Genomic DNA, 17,200 nt, shown 5'->3' on the forward strand with positions numbered 1-17,200 from the left:
TTGTATTTCATACCACAACAATATATCGGATAATTATTTCTTTTTTTTTTTTTTATAAGAATAATAATTATTATTCTTACTTCTCCATGATCGCGCATTTCATAAGTCAATCATTTTGTTTTTTCAATTATTTATCTTTCTAAATTTGGGCATACCCTGTACAACAATAATTATCGAATAAATATTTTTTTTATTCGACATAATAAATATTCGGTATCGCGATTTGTATAAACTTATACAGGTATACACTCAAAACGATCGTTGTTAATATACCGCTATTTATTCGTTGCGCTTCGTTTCTGTATTGTGTTGTGTTACCTAGGTATTATTAATGCGCGTTTATTAACTTATACGCATACCGTCGTTTATACAATCAGAGACGACGGACTTTTACTATCCTGATATTTTAAAGAAATTACTTTCAATTACGTATTACAGTTTTTAAATTTAACACATCAATATTATCGATTCTTATTGGGAAAATAATGATAACAATGCACGATCCTACCTCGTTATTATCATTATTATTATTAATATTATTATTATTATCATCACTATCATTATTATTATTATTTCACTTTCTCTCTGGCCTATTGTTAGTAGCAGTTGTTTAGCTGCACGAGGATTTCATTAATGAGCTTTAATAGGTTCGGTATTGTAGGTATTCAATTGTTATTATTTATACGTATCGTTATTATGTAAAACGAAATTATTAATTAATTAAATATATATTTATATTGTATATAGGTATAATAATATATTAGTATCACATGAAATTGTCCCACGGTTGACGATGGAATATTTTTTTTCTATCTTTCGTTAACTACATATCGTTTAGCTTTCCTTTTTTCTCTACTACGCTATTAATTCCGAAATTTTAGAAACATCCGCTATTCGATTTTTGAAAACGTACCGTATGCGTAATATTGCTCAATGTAAAATAATAATAATCTCTCAATGTAAAAATCGATCTAGTCCAAGTGCATATGAATAAATGCATACCGATATGGAAGAAAAAAAAATTTGTCTTCAAAATTAATTTATCTTGCATCGAGAAAGCGTGGGACAAATCAAATTTTGATTCCAAGAAAGACTCGCGCGCGGTTTCATTCTTTCGTTTCCTTCGTAAAAAAATATAACGTTTAATAATAAAGAGTGTAAAAAAACGTCTGTACGCAGAGTATAAGATGGAAATAAAAAAATCGTAAAATATATAGGATGCATTAAATTGCAGTGCGCGCTGTAATGAAAAAAAAACGTTTCCATTACGCGTCGGTAATTGTTATTACTGTTATTATTATTATTGTTATTATTATTTGTACGCGCAGGAAATTTGCAATTAGTAGAACTTGATTAAAAAAAGATAAAAATATTAAATACCGTAAACAGATAAATTCTACGCGTACGGCGGGATATCGTTATGATTCGGGATTTTCTTTTTTACTTTTTCAATTAGAATGTTCAATTTGTTCCGTCGAATTTCCGCTTAAATTTTTTCTCCTTACGCTTCACGTGAAACATTTTATCGTTTCGGGGATCTTCTCCTTATATTTATCGTTTATGACAGCTACTCCCGCTAATTGATCAGATTAATGTATAGAATACGACGAGTAAAATACTAGCTAATTTCAAATATCCCGTCGCGGTAATTGAGAAAGCGGCGTTCACCGTCGCCACAGTCTCCATTTCCACAACCTTGTATTCATACTGTTCGCGAATCTCGTTTTTTGGATGTACAGCTGCAGCCGATTCCGCCGATCCGGGCCTTTCCGCTGTTTCTTCGGAGGCGGTAACGTTGTTACCTTTCAAAACAAACGCCAGCAATGCTGTAAGAGAAACAAAAATTACGGCACGATTAATAAGAAAACAATTTTTCAGCACGGTACGTGCGACCGTTTTTGTTTTATTCCCTTCGATTTCTCTTCAAATCTATTTCAAAGCAATATCGTATTTTATTTCTCATACGTTATACGAGGAATATCCATGGCTAAAATATACGTAAAAATATTCTTGTCTCGCGTTGATAAGATCATTAAAAAAAGGTCATGTAGTTCGGGATTATTAACGGTACTCGTAATATATATATATATATATATATTATATATATATGTGTATAAATGAATCAAGTTTTGGAACGATCGGTGTAATGAATTCTCGGCGGTGACTATAATTATAATAATGATAGACCGCATTACGATAGACATGATGTATATATGTCGATCTGTACCGTATACATGTGTATACCTATACGCCGTTCGAAATTTAGTACCTCATTAGTCATTATTACCGCTCAGCCGATATACTCACTATAACTTGTTTGGTGCTCTGACATTATACCCTCGGGGTGTTTTTTTTTTTTTTTTATTTATTTTTTGCGCGTCTTTGGGAGGTTCGTTTTATTACATTTGATGCCAGTTAGACAATCCGCGAAGAAAAAAACGAAGATCCACTGCCAAATAGATAGAATCTGGTAGTGTATAATATAATATACGTGTATATCAAGCATATGTGCTACGGATCTCAGAGGCAGATATACGTGATCGGTATCGTACAAGCGTATGCCTGATGTTATTAATATGTATTTATACCTACATGTTGTTGCTTCCTTTCATTATTTTTCTATGATTAGTTTTTCTTATTGCTTGTATCATTGTTCTTTACTTCGTCTTAATTGTACATTCATATACGGGACATTACAAAAGGAGAAAATCAGTCGAGTCTCAGTTTCACATTTTGGATTTCAAAATTGCGTTACGTATAAATATCGGTTTTTAATTTTTCAATATCATCTGGCAGATGAAGATGATAATAACTGGGCAAAATTTTAGGAATACATTTTTATACAACTTTTCAATTGCTTTCTCGAAAAGTTTTGAGTGTAATAGCGTATGAGATCAGAATTAATGTCGTTATTTTCAAACGAATATTATCGCATTTTTAAGCTAAATCTTGTAGAAACTCTCAATTTCAAATATTTCGATCGATATTTTGTAAAAAGGTCAAGCCCATTGGCACAAAAATTTCGCTCCGCAATAACTAACTGTTCGTAAAACTAAAAAAATATCTGAGACCTGACTGATTTTCTTTATTTCGAAATGTCCGATACACACATATTTAAAGTACGAGTCATTTCACCTGTATAAACGAGACGTACATATTATATTAGAATCTAAACTCATTGTTTTGTTATAACGCTACACGAACCGTTGATAAATTTTCACGTTCTTTTTACTATTAGTAAAATAATTGTGTTTTCTTTTTGTTTTGTTTTATTTTGAACAAAAAAGAAAAAAACTATTTCGCGACAAAATAATGAATAATATCGTACCTTTTTCAACCTCAGCGCCTTCTTCAAAATCGACTTTTATGAAGGTCGACATCGTCACCTCGAATAGATTATTCTTGTCACCGTTAGGAGGTGATACCGAGCGCCGTTTTCTACCATATCCGATCCGCCCGTTGCTGCATTCGATCTTCAACGATACAGGCACAATAAAAAGTCGATTAATGTTTGTCGAATGGATCACGATCCAGAATAATGTAAGTTTAGGTAGTGATTGTGTGCTTCGTCGACTTCAATTCATACCAATATGAGAGTTACTACTCACCCCCTCGCATTTGTCCACGCAAACGTTTACCGTCCCTCGAAATTGCACGTAGGTACTTTCCGGAAATTTGAAAGCCCGAAATTTCGCTGTCAAAAAGTCACCGTCGACCGTTTCAAAGTTATCGAACAGGTAAGGATCCACCGAACACCTGTGTTACAATCATGCGGATACACCAAAATTAGAAAAAAAATCGTTGTGTACGTATATCGTTACAAGCCATGCTCGGAGGATTTTAATTGTGATTTAGATTTGAGAATAGCAACGTTGACTCGCAGCTTTCGACTGTCTTTGAATGATTCGAGTTTGCAAAATGTAATCCAAAAGACTACGCAATTCTTAAAAACTCCCAGGGTAAGGTTAGAATTTTTGAAAATGCATCGATCAACGCTGTTCGCAAACTTGAGAATCATCGACATTCTCATTACCCGTTGAAGATGATGGTTTCCTCCTGAGTCCTCATGTCCGAGACTTGCATGTAAGTTGTCAGGATACCGTACGTCGGGGCAGAGATCGTATCCAGATAGATCTCCATCTGCAAGGGAGTTCCCGGACTCACGTGAAGTTCCCCGGTGACCAGATTGCCGCCCTGACGAACGCCGACGCTGAGAGTTGGCGTCGGTGCCTTTCCCAGGACGTCTTCGATCGTCCCGATGACCCTTGATAATGGACGAGGAAGAGAATAGAATGCAATTACAAAGATCGAGATAATCCTTGGGTTATTATTTATCTTCGCTTCGCCGGGCGGAGAAACTCACTCGGACTCTTCGAAATCGTCGGGTAAACTTCTTCGTTGTAAAATCGTTCGATTCGGCGCCAAGCTCGTCCCGGATGTCACTGATTTATGAGGCACTGTCACTTCGGTGATTCCACACTTGACGGTGAACGTGTGCTTACTGGAATCGGTCGGTTCCTCGACGATTATTCTGTGATAGTAGACCTTCTTCCCCTGCGATCAGAACAACAGAGATCTGAGTGATTTACCCGAAATCGTTGGTTCGCAGACTGTCGTCGAGGATGGTATCCTCGATCGTGTCTTCGACTCGTTGCAACAATTTTCGCTACATTACCGTCATTTTATTTAAAACCCGCGTCAGGCCGCAGCGCAACATCTCCTCGCGGACGAGTGATAGTTTGAAAGTGGCAACCCCCTCGCTCAACTTCGGCTTGCAAGCTTCATCTGCGATTGGACGTGAGAAAATAGTGTCAGTATAATCAGGATCAGAGACTTACGTCAGAGACTTACGATCAGAGACAGTTTTTTTACCTGGATAATTCTTCAGATTCTCGAGATAAATCGTCGCCTGTGGGCTGCTCCGCGTTACGTCGACCTCCATCCTATCCTTGAAGCATCGCACTTTGCTCTGTACTGTAAAAAGTCGAAGAAGAAGAGAAGATCTGAGAAACTGATCCACTGTGACGAGTATTCGGGGCGGTTAACTTTCCGGTCCGAACTCACGTCGTCAAAGTTTTACTATATGGTCATAATTTGTACGCTTGGGGTATCGGACCAAGGTCGTTCACCTTGACGACCGATCCACACCAAGATCGACGAATCGAAGAGAAAGATCCAACCCCAGAGTTCAAAAGTCACCCTGCGGCACAGTGGTTACGAGAAGAGGAGAAGGAAAAGGGGACTGCATATTTGCAGGAAATGGGCGAACCCGGCAATGAAAGTCTTACACGGATAGTGCGCAAAGTCCCCTGTACACATGTATACTCGTAGATTCATAGGTATATAATAAACGTAATGCACTTATGCAACACTGTGTGTCGGCGTTCAACTCGAGAGGAAGAAGAAGCCGCGGACTGCGCATCAGGATGATGTTAAGCTGCCGCAGCATTCCTTTATATGTACGTTACACATCCCATAACTCCTCGTGTCCGATGACTTATACATGCATATTTACGACTCGTCGGTTTACTCGGTTTATGTACATACATGCCTACCTGTGTACGTACAGATAGGCGCATGCAGGCGGGTTATAGGTGCACAATCTTTTCTCCTCCCATGCTCTTTCTACTTCTGATGAACCAACGCACTTCTGTTCAAATATAAGTACGAAAGACGTGAAATTGCTTTCTCAAACTTTTCGCAATCGCTGTAGCACAAGAGGTTGTTGTACCGAAAAGAAATACCGGAATTGGATGACTCGAATCCGGGGTTTTAGGCGTGGGCAGAAATGCGGATTCTGAGCTCGTGGCGATCATGCTTACATGTCCTTTTTCAGACTTAGGTCGGTTATTATTTGGAAAGTTCTACAAGCCATGGTCGCTCTAAGTATAACCCAAAGTATCGTCAATCGTTATCGTTTTTTCCTGCTTTTAAATCATGCTTCATACATCAAGGGTCTTCGGGTATATAATCCAAAAACCAACCTCACTGTTTTATTCCTCTTCTTATCGAGCTACATTTTTCCAACCGTTGTACGCTATTCACGGTTTACTAATCCACTTGACCAGCCAACCAAGAAGGCGAGTCTAGCGTCAGCTTCGGCCAGCAAAACCGTCTTTTGAAGTTTCCGTTGCTGTCGCGGTGAAAGTTGCTCCCTAACCACACGTTAACTTCACGTATGCCTCCTTCCCTCGCCAGTCTGTTACATAGATACCTGCACACTCTCTGAATTCACGCTGCCTAGTGTCACGTCCATAAACCCACGCGCACATTGTCGTTGTTGTACCCATATGCCCAAAGCCCCGCAGCTAAATCCAAATCGCGTGATTTCGAATCTGCCCACTCGACTGTCAGTGAAGCAGAGGGTCGTGTTATGACCATCGTATTCCTTATAGGTGTTTAGCAAAAGTGGCTTACAAATTTCATCAGTCACGAATAACGTGTCGCAAAGCTTGGGGTTTGCACAGTGTGGCTGCAGGGCGAACAGTGATCGATGATCCATTCTTGCCCCAAATTGTGTACGAAATAAAGGTGTAAAGAATAAATACGGTTCATGGTCCCGTTCCGTTTTTCTCATCATACAGGCAATCTTCTTCTTATTCTCCAATTTTATAACATCATTCGGGACGGATGATGCAGGTTATTGGTATTTAAAGTCTGCAGAGATCAACTCGTGCGGTCTATGCAGCAGGCAAACGCTTTTATGGTACCAGGTACTCCTTCTTCTCCTTCTTCTTCATCGAAGCGATTCTTTTTTTTTTTTCTTCTCCTCTCTTTTTGCCATTTACCGATGACCGTACCAACACACTATCCATGCTGCCCGCCGCACTGCTGTAAGTTATAACGCGTAAACTCCGCAACTCTCTTCTCGATGCACGCGGTTGATGCTGATGTGCTGATGCTCGAACCCGACTTCCGGGCCATTGATTATCCTTCGCCAACTGCAGAAACGAGATGCAGCCTCCGGCTGTTAAACCTGTGCTATACGTGCACGTACGTAAATATGTACATCTCTGCATCTACATAAATTGGTAACGAACCAGCTCGACACGATATACGGAATTTGGCAAACATCGAACGTACTCTTTGTCTTTTTCAATCAATGGAATTCCGTCTTCCGCATAGGTGATCGTTGTTTTTACTTATGGTACAAAAAGCTTCATAGCCGTGTAAAAGAACTTTTGACCATGCAAAACTGTACAACGATGCACATTGCGGTATGTGCGACGTGTATATAATGTACAGTATACATATTGTACGTGTAACATACATATGTGCACATAAGGATGTACGGAACGTTTAATCTTTGCTGGTGAAGAATACATTTTACGCAGGGTTAGTCTCGTTATCTGATTTCTGGATCCTTCGGCAACCAACCAACCAACCACTCTCCTCGTCTAGTTTATTACACCTGTTGCATGTATCCGTCTACGTTATCCACTACGTAGCGAGTATTTGAATTTCATTTACTTCTACTCATAATATTCTCTCATCCATTGCATGTACATACCTAAAACGCACGTGCTGTGGGGGGGATTGTGATTCTTCTCTTAAAATATCAAAATACCATGCAACTTGGAGTACATGTGTGCGTGTGTGTATATATATATATATACACACCTGTGTTTATGTACGGTAAAATACCCGCCGGACGTCGCCAAGTCCCACGTTCGACCGAAAGAGAAAAAAAAAAAAGAGAGAGAAGAATGAAAGAAAGAGAGAAAGAATGAGAAAAAAATGAACACCGAGTCTCCTGACATGGGCGTCGCGACGTACATAACTATAAAAGGTATATACATAACATATACGTAAGTATAATTATGTATGCATTACATACCTAGGCAGGAACGAAGATGTGTAATATATTATACCTATATGTACAGTATACAACACGAACCAACGGTTCTTTTACGAAACACGTACATACATGTACTTGTATATAGATATATTATATATATATATATAGACATATATATATATATACTTTCCACACATACATACGCATATACTATGTATACATTATACGCGGTCGTTGGGTTTTCCATGCGTGGCATGCGTGCGGTGTGGCCGTCGAACGAACCTTCGTTACGTTATATTATAATATTGTCCATCCATTTCGTTTCACAATCAGTACACTAAGCCATTGTACATTAGGGTGGTGAAGAAAAATGAACTGTTTGTTTGGTTTTTTCAAAGTCACTCGTTTCGTAGTTGTAGGAAGAGGAAATAAGGCCTGTTAGAATATGAGCTCTTTAATGTTCATATTTAGTGGTTCCTGAACGCAATCTTTCATTTTCCAATCAAAGAACACGCGAAAATGAGTTTAGTTGTTTCTGAATATTGTAGATCAGGAACGAGACAATTTATGTAAATAAATGTCCGCTACATATTTTTCTAGGGGATTCAATGATCTACAAAAAAGATGTTTTATAATTTTTTTATAACTCAAATCTTTCAAATGTTATTCAAGGTTAAAGATGAAATTATGTAAAAATTCGCTTTTTTCGAGATTAATACCGAAAATACTAAAATTAATACAAAATGTTGTGCGTTTTTTGTTTTTTATTTTATAAGGTATTTCAACCGCTATAAAATCATGTTATTCAATTAATTTTCAACCGAAGCAAATTTATTTTGTAATTATTACAAGTAATAATACGTTACATATGTTATTCCACTTTAAAAGCACCTTTTTTTCTTAGCAAAAAATAAATTCAGGACCACCCCAATCAACATACATACAACCGATCTATGCAATGCAACATATATATTAGCCCAGCATGGATAATAATTGTTATATCGAATCTGTTATAAAATATACTGTATACGAAATTTTACAAACAACCATCATTGTTACGACACATGATTTTTCGAGCTGTGCAAAAATACGTAGTAGCATAGCTGCGTATGTATATAATATACGCATGACGTGTGTGTGTGTGTGTTTTTTGTGTCTGCTCGCGAAGTGGTGAACGTTGCTGCATATATTTGCAGAGATTAACTGTTAAATAATGTATACCGTGATGTACTGAGGTATATACAGTATACTGTTGCCAATATATACATATATATATAATGATAATGATGATAAAATATAAATATATATATATACACGTGTAGTAGATGAAGAAGAAGACGAGGAGAAGCATAAAGATCAGTAACGGTACTTTTGGGGCTTATATAAATAATACCCATCCGTGGACACATATTATAATTTACATATAGGTATGTACGTATGTAGATAAACGTACATAGTTTTAACCTCTGATGTGACGCATCATTTGGGTAGATGGGTGTACGTATTACGTATGCAAGGTAATTGTCACGTACACGGAGTCTCTCTATTCGGACACACTTTGTTCCGCTCCCGCAGAGTTTTAGTATAAAAAAATGTGAAACTCTGCGATCAATTTATTGATTAATAATCTTCTTCATCGATCGTCGCGTTTGCTACGTTTAAAAGTATCGTAAAACCAGAGATCTGCCGAGTTGACGCTTCAGCAGTGTTTTACTTCAATTTCGAGATTCCCAATGCTTCTTATATCATCGTCCAATATTCGCAGCTACATGCATGCAGTTACGTGCACTGCTCAATTCAATTTCGCTCTGACTTTTCTCGTTCGCATTATTATTATTGTTATTGTTATCAAGCCCAGCTAGCCAGCCAGACAGACAGCCAGTGGTTATTATAATACCTGGAGCTATAATGGCGCCCCGTGATTTCCCTTTCACGTGTATATTACATATCCACCACACGTGTTATCTTCATCCTCCTCCTCCTCCTCATACTGCATATTATATACATTATACACGCATGTCGGTGTGGCTTTATCAGACATGTAGGTATTCGTCATACATGTATGATGCACAACGTGCGGTAATGTGCATAATGTAATGGGTCCGTCTAACAGAATTGCCTGGGATGGTCATCTAATCACAACTCGTATAATCGTTCTTCCTTCCGTTTCATGATGATCTTCCTGTACGTTATAAAAATACGTACCGGAACAATCTCTTGAAATTTGAAAATCAACCGCGCATGCGCAAGTTTTATCGGCTGTTCGCGCAGGCTTGCCATCCCGAGTTTCAGTTGCCAAATTGTTTCTGCCGGTGATGTAGTTGATACGAATTTTCGAGGTTAGAATATCAAATATTTGAGGTAGCGACTCGGACAGGTTTGGGAAGCATTTGTTATTGGGTCGGAAAGTTCATTCGTCAAAGGACGGTCGGAATTTAATGCTCATGCTCTTTGAAACTTCGAACGTACACATTTTGCGTAGGTTGGCCCGCCTGTGTCGCAGACAAGAATATCGCTGCGGGAAGATTTCGCCGACCAATGAGATTTTATTTGGCGCATGCGCATTTGATTTTTAAGTTTCAAGAGATCGTCCTGGTACGTTGGTTCAGCTATAATGTATTCCGTATGTCTTTTTACCGGCCAATTCTCAAAATTTCATCATAATCGTGGGATCTTCTGACGATAATTACGACGACGGTGATTGTAAGATCTCTTCATCTCGTTCGTTCTCGACCAAGTCGGTACTGCTGTCAACGGACAAGTTACAGCTGTATAAAGATTGAAATATTTTTTCGCTACTCTCTTTTAACCTCATCTACACGTTGTTAATTCAATTCTGGTACATCCTGGTCAAGAATTTTGGTCAAGTGTCAAGTCGTCCAATGTGCTGTCAGAAATGTACAGACGTATCATGTGAACGCCGATGATGGCTATTTTAAGAGATATTTCGCCGCCTATGGATTTCAAGGAAGAATCCTTGAACGGTTATACATATATGCGTCTATACGTGTGTTGAAACACCAGCAGATCAGGTTTTCTCCAGTACGAGTCATCGGCCAAAGTTGCGCGCAGCGCGAGGGGCTCGTATTTTTTCTCTTTTTTATTCCTTCGTCTTCGTCTTCTTCTTCTTCTTTTCTTCTTGTTTATCGATAAGCTAGAGTTTCTTCTTCTTCATCATCGTGAGGAGGCGCATCCTTGACACATTCGTAAAGTTGAAAATTGATCATTTACTAGGCGTGTAATGATTCGATACGTGAAATGAAGTGGGTATCGTATATTATAAGTCGTACGAAAGAAAGAAATTCATGCAGAGTGAAATGCATAAATGCTTTAATAATCATCCGGCTAACTTGTTTTCGGTCCGAAACAAAATGCGACTTCGATTCTATACGAATTATGTGACAATGGATCCCATTTTCTCACGTCAGCTGTATCGCCGGTCATAGTCACGTAAATCGTATAGAATTCAACTCGTATTTTGTTTCGGACCAAAAACAAGTTAGCCGGATGGTTAAGGTGTCTATTATTCGTGTATAGCGAATCCAAGAATGATTTGCATTTTCCCTACGTCACGTACAATATTCTTGTAAAATACAAGGTGTTTGCATAAAAAAAGCACATATAACAATAATGAAAAAAAAACCACCATTTTATTACAATGAACTGAACAATATTTCTTATAAGATTGACCAAACGATTTTTTCATGAAATGCATTCAACATTCCGTGATCATTCTCTTTTCGTCTATGAAACCTTTTCTTCTTCTTCCTTTCATTTCCTGTTTCCCTGTTTGTATTTATTCGCGAGTCTCACTCTAATACCCATTGAATGGAAGTAAGAAGTCACTTTTGCATAGGATCTTTAAAATTACGAGAATAGGATATCACCTTTCGAATTAAACGGTATTTTCACTCTAATGTAAACGAAACTACAGACGCGAGTTCAAGAAAAAACCTGACATGACTGAACTTTTTGAGCATATTACCCGGTTTCAGTGAGTGAAAATCTATAATAAACAGGATCAAAAAACCTGTACAGTTTTTTGGTTGCAGACCTGTGAAATTCTTCCTCTCTCTCTCTATGCATACATATATATTTCTTTTTCTTAGTCTCTACTCTATTTTTAGAAACATGATCATGACGATCAAGCTCATTATAAGCATAACGTATATGTATACATACGAATAAATGAACACACAAAATCGCATAAGCGAGAAAATACAGAATTTATTCTGCCGTTGCACATCGACCATACAATGTGTAACGTAATAAACGAAGAACGCGTCCTGTTATATAGACAGTTAATTAATTACGTATACAGGCCCGCGTTGCATGGAAGACTAATTATTTCTGTCACGGTAACAAGCCGCCTATAACCCAACCTGACCTGACCCAACCTAACCCAACCTGATGGCTAACCCTAAGCCAACGTAGAGTCGAGTGGATTAGGCGAGCATTGTTGTAAGACCACCATGCTTGAAGAGTGTTTGTTTTTTTTTTCATCATTTTTCTTATGTCATTTATTTTTAACCGTATCATTTTGTACGTTCAATTTTTTTTCCCCATTAGTTTTATACTGTTTCTTCTCACCCTGTTTCTCACGATATTGTCAGCTCAACGGCTTTGCATTGTTTTATTACATGCATGTAGCATTTTATGTACAATGCACGTATAATAATTATTATACACGTATGATGTATGGTATGTATGTAGATACATGCGTATCGGTTATTAAGTATAGTATATATATATACTGTGGTGTAAAGTTGAACTGGGACGAGGAAGTTGAAGAAGTTACTCGTGGAAAAAAAGGCCAAAGGAGCACGTGTGAATCTGATCGTGAATCTGTTTCTCAAGACCGCTACTGATGTCGTTTTTGTCGTTAATTTAGGCGCTAATTAACCTCACGTATATAACGACTCGCGGATGCGATTCGATGTATCGTTTTATAAATACATTAATAATAATTAATCAATTGGCGATAGTGTTTCGTTACTTTCCCATGATTAGCTGCACTATATAATGTATTCACATGCCTATACACACCTATACGGTATACCTATACACGTTATACGGTACGTAATTATAAGCAGATACTTTTTTTTTTGTCTATTTCCTTTTTACGTTCAACGATTTTTATTGGTATATAATAATGTATGCGATATATCTACAATACTTGTATAATTCCTCGTGATTGCGTCATGATTCGGCTCGAGTGTGTTCGAAAATTAAAATCATCGTAACAATAACAATGATAATAATGAAAATTGGAGAAACTAAAAATTCATAGACACATAGTAGGTAGTTTAAATTGACGAACGTGTAAAATAATGTAAAAAAATATAACATGTATGCATGTATACACGTATGTGTACCTATTGGAGACCGTGTGAAAATTATACGTCTCAACGAAAGTAATAATTGATAACAAAAAAATTTTTCAAAGAAATATGCCGAGAAGTATACATATGTAACATACGTAATATATTGCGCTTACCATTTCCAGAAGCAAAATTCACGATGACGCATATCCAAATGGCAACTCGATAATTTATATTTGCGTTCATGATTCACACCTTGTGTAAATATATATTTATTATAATTCAATGCACACTATTTCAAAGATATTATAATATTATTACACGCGGTACACGTATCAGAAGAACATGAACAACAGGGAAAAGAGAAAGCCGGATCTTTCGTAGTTATATATATATTTACATATATATTGACGCGTATAATAAACAATATATCAATATATAAAACAAATATTATTGACGTTTAATCCGCGCGGACGACGACTAGGTACGCGATTTAATTCACGACAGGTGAGACGAGATTTTGAACGTATGAAGAAAAAGGCATCGAAATAATTATTTATAGATATACAATTTAAATATTCACGGGCTTTGGTTGATTTATTCTTCAAATATTTTTACCGACAATCGTTTGACTTCATTTATTTTCAGTCAAATTATTGTATATTACATCGATATAAACAACGATATTCAAGGTTCCTCGTTATAGATATGATGTGTACATTATTGTCACGACATGTATTTATTACATACGTACGAAGTAATGTAATATTACACTCGATACGCGTTTTGTTTTGTTACTCCTGTTTTTTTTCCTTTACTTTTTTACCGTAGAAAAAAAAACTAAAAAAAAAAAAAAATAAACAACAATAAAAATAATACACAAAATACAATATTTATAAAATATCGATGTTGTATCCCGTGTCGTGCAGCGCGTGCGCGACAACCGCGGTTAGTAAGGAGAATACAACTGCGGTGGCAACGTCTGGCGGAATATGGTACCAAAGGAGGAGGAGGGAGCTTGAGGTTGAGTCGGGGAGGGGGAGGAGTGACAAGGACGAAAAAAAAAAACCCCACCTTTTTTTTACATCTTTCCTTCTATCTCCTTCTCTTCTCCCCACCAATCCAGAAGATTTCCTTAATCCCTTCCCTTTCATCTATTATACTCACACAACACGGATATAATACCTGTACAGGTATGTCCGTCTCTTCAGGTTTACGTTCCGCGTAGATCTATTCCCAAAAAAATTTCTTTTCACAGCACGGGCATTGAAAAGTCCACTTTTTGTGGCAGTTTTCGTTCCGTGAAGTTACGCTTTATACGGCAGCGAACAAAGTTGCGGAATAAAGTCTTTATTCCGCAGTTTTGACGCGCAGTTCTAAGTGCGCATCCCAAACTGTCGAATAAAGTAGCTTCGTCAAACAGATCGCGACATAACCTCACTCTTCGTTTTGCTTTTCAATGCCCATACCGTAAAAAATATTGTATGTGGCATGCCCGTAAACCGTTTTTTGGCTCGGATAATTTCAGTACTCGCTTCCGGCTCGCCTTCAGCTCGTCCTGAAATCTTTATCCTTGCCAAAAAAAACAGGCGGTTTACGGGCATGCGACATAAATAGCTATTCGTCACCCTGGTCGCTGTCGCCGTTTCAGTATTTGATGAAAAAAAAGAAAAAAAAAAATTTCTCTTCTCGATTTCTACAACCCAATCCTCGTGTTCTTTTCTTGTTTTATTTTATTTTTTTAATACTTTTATTTTCATACCTTTTTTTGCAAATCCCGCTGCAGTACTACTGCAGGATACAATGATACGTACCTACATGTTTTATTGTAAATAGGTACATGTGTGTATAGAATCATGTTTGTGTATTCATTTTTTTTTTGCATTCTATATTTATTATATATATATATGTATATATTTATTGTAGAACGCGTGGGCATAGATCTGTTGCGAAGCGATCGACTCGTGTGTCGTACATGTGTAACGTGTATGGGTATGCATTAGTACATTATATGCGACTCGCGTTTCGACGTAACGTAGGTAAGCATATATGTATACGTTTACACATATGCGCGTCGTCGTCGGACGTTTATGGGCCCTCGTCACGAGGGCCGAAGGAGAGAGGGGCGAAAGATCGAGAGAAGGAGAATGGGCCTTAAATGGCAGCCTACGTAGGAAGCTCTCTCTTATACATACTTACTTACGTACATGCATACGTGTCTATACTAGAATCAGACCAATGGCCGGGCTTGGGAACGCGCTCATTTCTCGATGTCGAATCTTGACCATTTTTATCATAATCATTATCGGTATGTACACTGGGAAAAATTTCATTTCTTGTAGCAACTGGAAAAATTCAGTAAAACAGGTATCGTTGAAAAAACTGAATATTGTTGGAATTACGAAAAACGAGGTACGCGTAACTATTTTGCGCTATTGTCGAACCTTTTTTGGTTATTGCAACGCAAAATCAGTTTCTGAGGTTTACTCTACTTTTTTAGTTAAATAAGGCTTTAACATCGATTTATTGTTGCACGAGCGTTAAATTTTCGCAACAGTTGCTAGAAAATATATTAACAGTGATCGTAATGAGAAAGAATAGTAACGGATACTAGACTTTCCGGTAACGGCTAGAAAACTAATTTTCATTTTGTACCTAGAACTATATTTTTCTATTTTGGTAAAAAATGAAAATAGTTAAGGACTGAGCGGTAACCGGAACTAAAAATTTCTCTCAGTGTACGATGTATTGTATATATGTATATTTTTTTTTTAAATACCTCTGAGCGAGTCTCAAAGTATTATTATGTATTTTTCTGATTTTCTAAAACAATAGCACATATATAGATACAGATTCGTATTTATTATACGGCTTAACGTAATTAATATCTTACATTATATTTTTGGGTGGTTTCATGTTAACCGTGACTTGCAGTCGCTGAACTTATTCGGTCCATTTGATAGTTTTTGATTTAATAAGAAATGTTTGTAATTTTTTTTATAATTATCATCGCAATTCATTTTCCTGTTATAAATTTTCAAAAAGTTAATTATTAGTCTTAGTAAGAAATCATAATACTCTGAATCAAAAAAATATATCGCGACACTAAAGAGTAGAATTATTTTTTTCGACTTGGTTTGCTGCGACAAGAATCGTTGGGAGAAAAAAATACACAACTTAAGCGTGATTATTTTTTTTCGGCTTTGGAATATGAAAGGTTATTTTTCGTCAAGTATGACTAATTCAATGTACAAAAATCGTATGGAAAGTAAATTTTATTTTACATTCCTTGTCTACTTGCATAAAACGTGTCGTTTTTTGGCTCACTATTTAAACAAGAAAATTTATAATATCGATAACGAAAATTCAAGTACAAGCAATCGGAGGTCTGGTTCCATTCGCGTCCGAGAAATTCCCGCGTTATTGTCAAAACTTGCGAAAAGTATTTCAATGAGATCGCAAAATCGTCGCGCTCGAGTAAAATTAATTTCTTCGCAACAGTCATTGAAAGAATTTCTTTAATTGAGTATTTGAATGAAATTTTTTTTTTTCCATTTTTAGGGGTGCATAATGCAGTGCAAGCGAAACTAGTCACGATGTATTTTTTGTTTTTCGTTAAAAATGATAATTTTTCATGTTATAGGTGATTGAATTTCACTGATTTTAATATATATAGACATATCTTAACATGGGTGACGTCACAATGTTATAGTTTTCAATCTGTTATATTAAAGGCAATTTTGATTCAATCGAAAAAGTAAAAAATACGTCCAAAATATTTTTTTCCAAATTACAAGAATATGAAATAAAAAAATTTCATTCAAATGCTCAATTGTCCATCTTTTCCATTACAAAGTCTTTCGTATCGCAAATGAATACACAGCACATCCATTACTCCTATGCATCAGAGACTTCTTTGTATTTCTTTCTATTCTTCCTTTATTTTTCCTCAGTCTCTCTGTATCATTATACAATATACACGTCAATGTACGATACGATTACTTGCATTACACGGTCTCTGCTGTTCTAGGTTACACCCTGATGTATGGTGTATACATGTACTCGTATGTATGCATCGTTC

The 17,200-nt window shown here is 36.8% G+C and overlaps 1 protein-coding gene across 3 annotated transcripts in view; it reads right to left on the minus strand.

Moving 5' to 3' along the window:
* LOC124303690 (uncharacterized) overlaps nucleotides 1–17,200 on the minus strand; it is a 25,026-nt gene continuing 7,826 nt past the window's right edge. Inside the window, exons 1-9 of one of the 3 annotated variants that reach the window (XM_046761211.1) lie at nucleotides 13,874–13,892; nucleotides 13,296–13,374; nucleotides 4,873–4,974; nucleotides 4,676–4,785; nucleotides 4,364–4,554; nucleotides 4,034–4,264; nucleotides 3,609–3,756; nucleotides 3,329–3,473; nucleotides 1–1,826 (exon numbers count right to left, since the gene is read on the minus strand). In XM_046761211.1, the coding sequence (XP_046617167.1) occupies nucleotides 1,585–1,826; nucleotides 3,329–3,473; nucleotides 3,609–3,756; nucleotides 4,034–4,264; nucleotides 4,364–4,554; nucleotides 4,676–4,785; nucleotides 4,873–4,974; nucleotides 13,296–13,365 (1,239 nt within the window). In that variant the 5' untranslated portion in view covers nucleotides 13,366–13,374; nucleotides 13,874–13,892 and the 3' untranslated portion in view covers nucleotides 1–1,584. Of the gene's footprint in view, nucleotides 1,827–3,328; nucleotides 3,474–3,608; nucleotides 3,757–4,033; nucleotides 4,265–4,363; nucleotides 4,555–4,675; nucleotides 4,786–4,872; nucleotides 4,975–13,295; nucleotides 13,954–17,200 lie in introns of those variants that run through there. The other 2 variants (XM_046761212.1, XM_046761210.1) reach the window with 2 other exon arrangements.

The sequence above is a fragment of the Neodiprion virginianus genome, chromosome 4 (assembly GCF_021901495.1).
Source record: "Neodiprion virginianus isolate iyNeoVirg1 chromosome 4, iyNeoVirg1.1, whole genome shotgun sequence".
Taxonomy (NCBI): domain Eukaryota; kingdom Metazoa; phylum Arthropoda; class Insecta; order Hymenoptera; family Diprionidae; genus Neodiprion; species Neodiprion virginianus.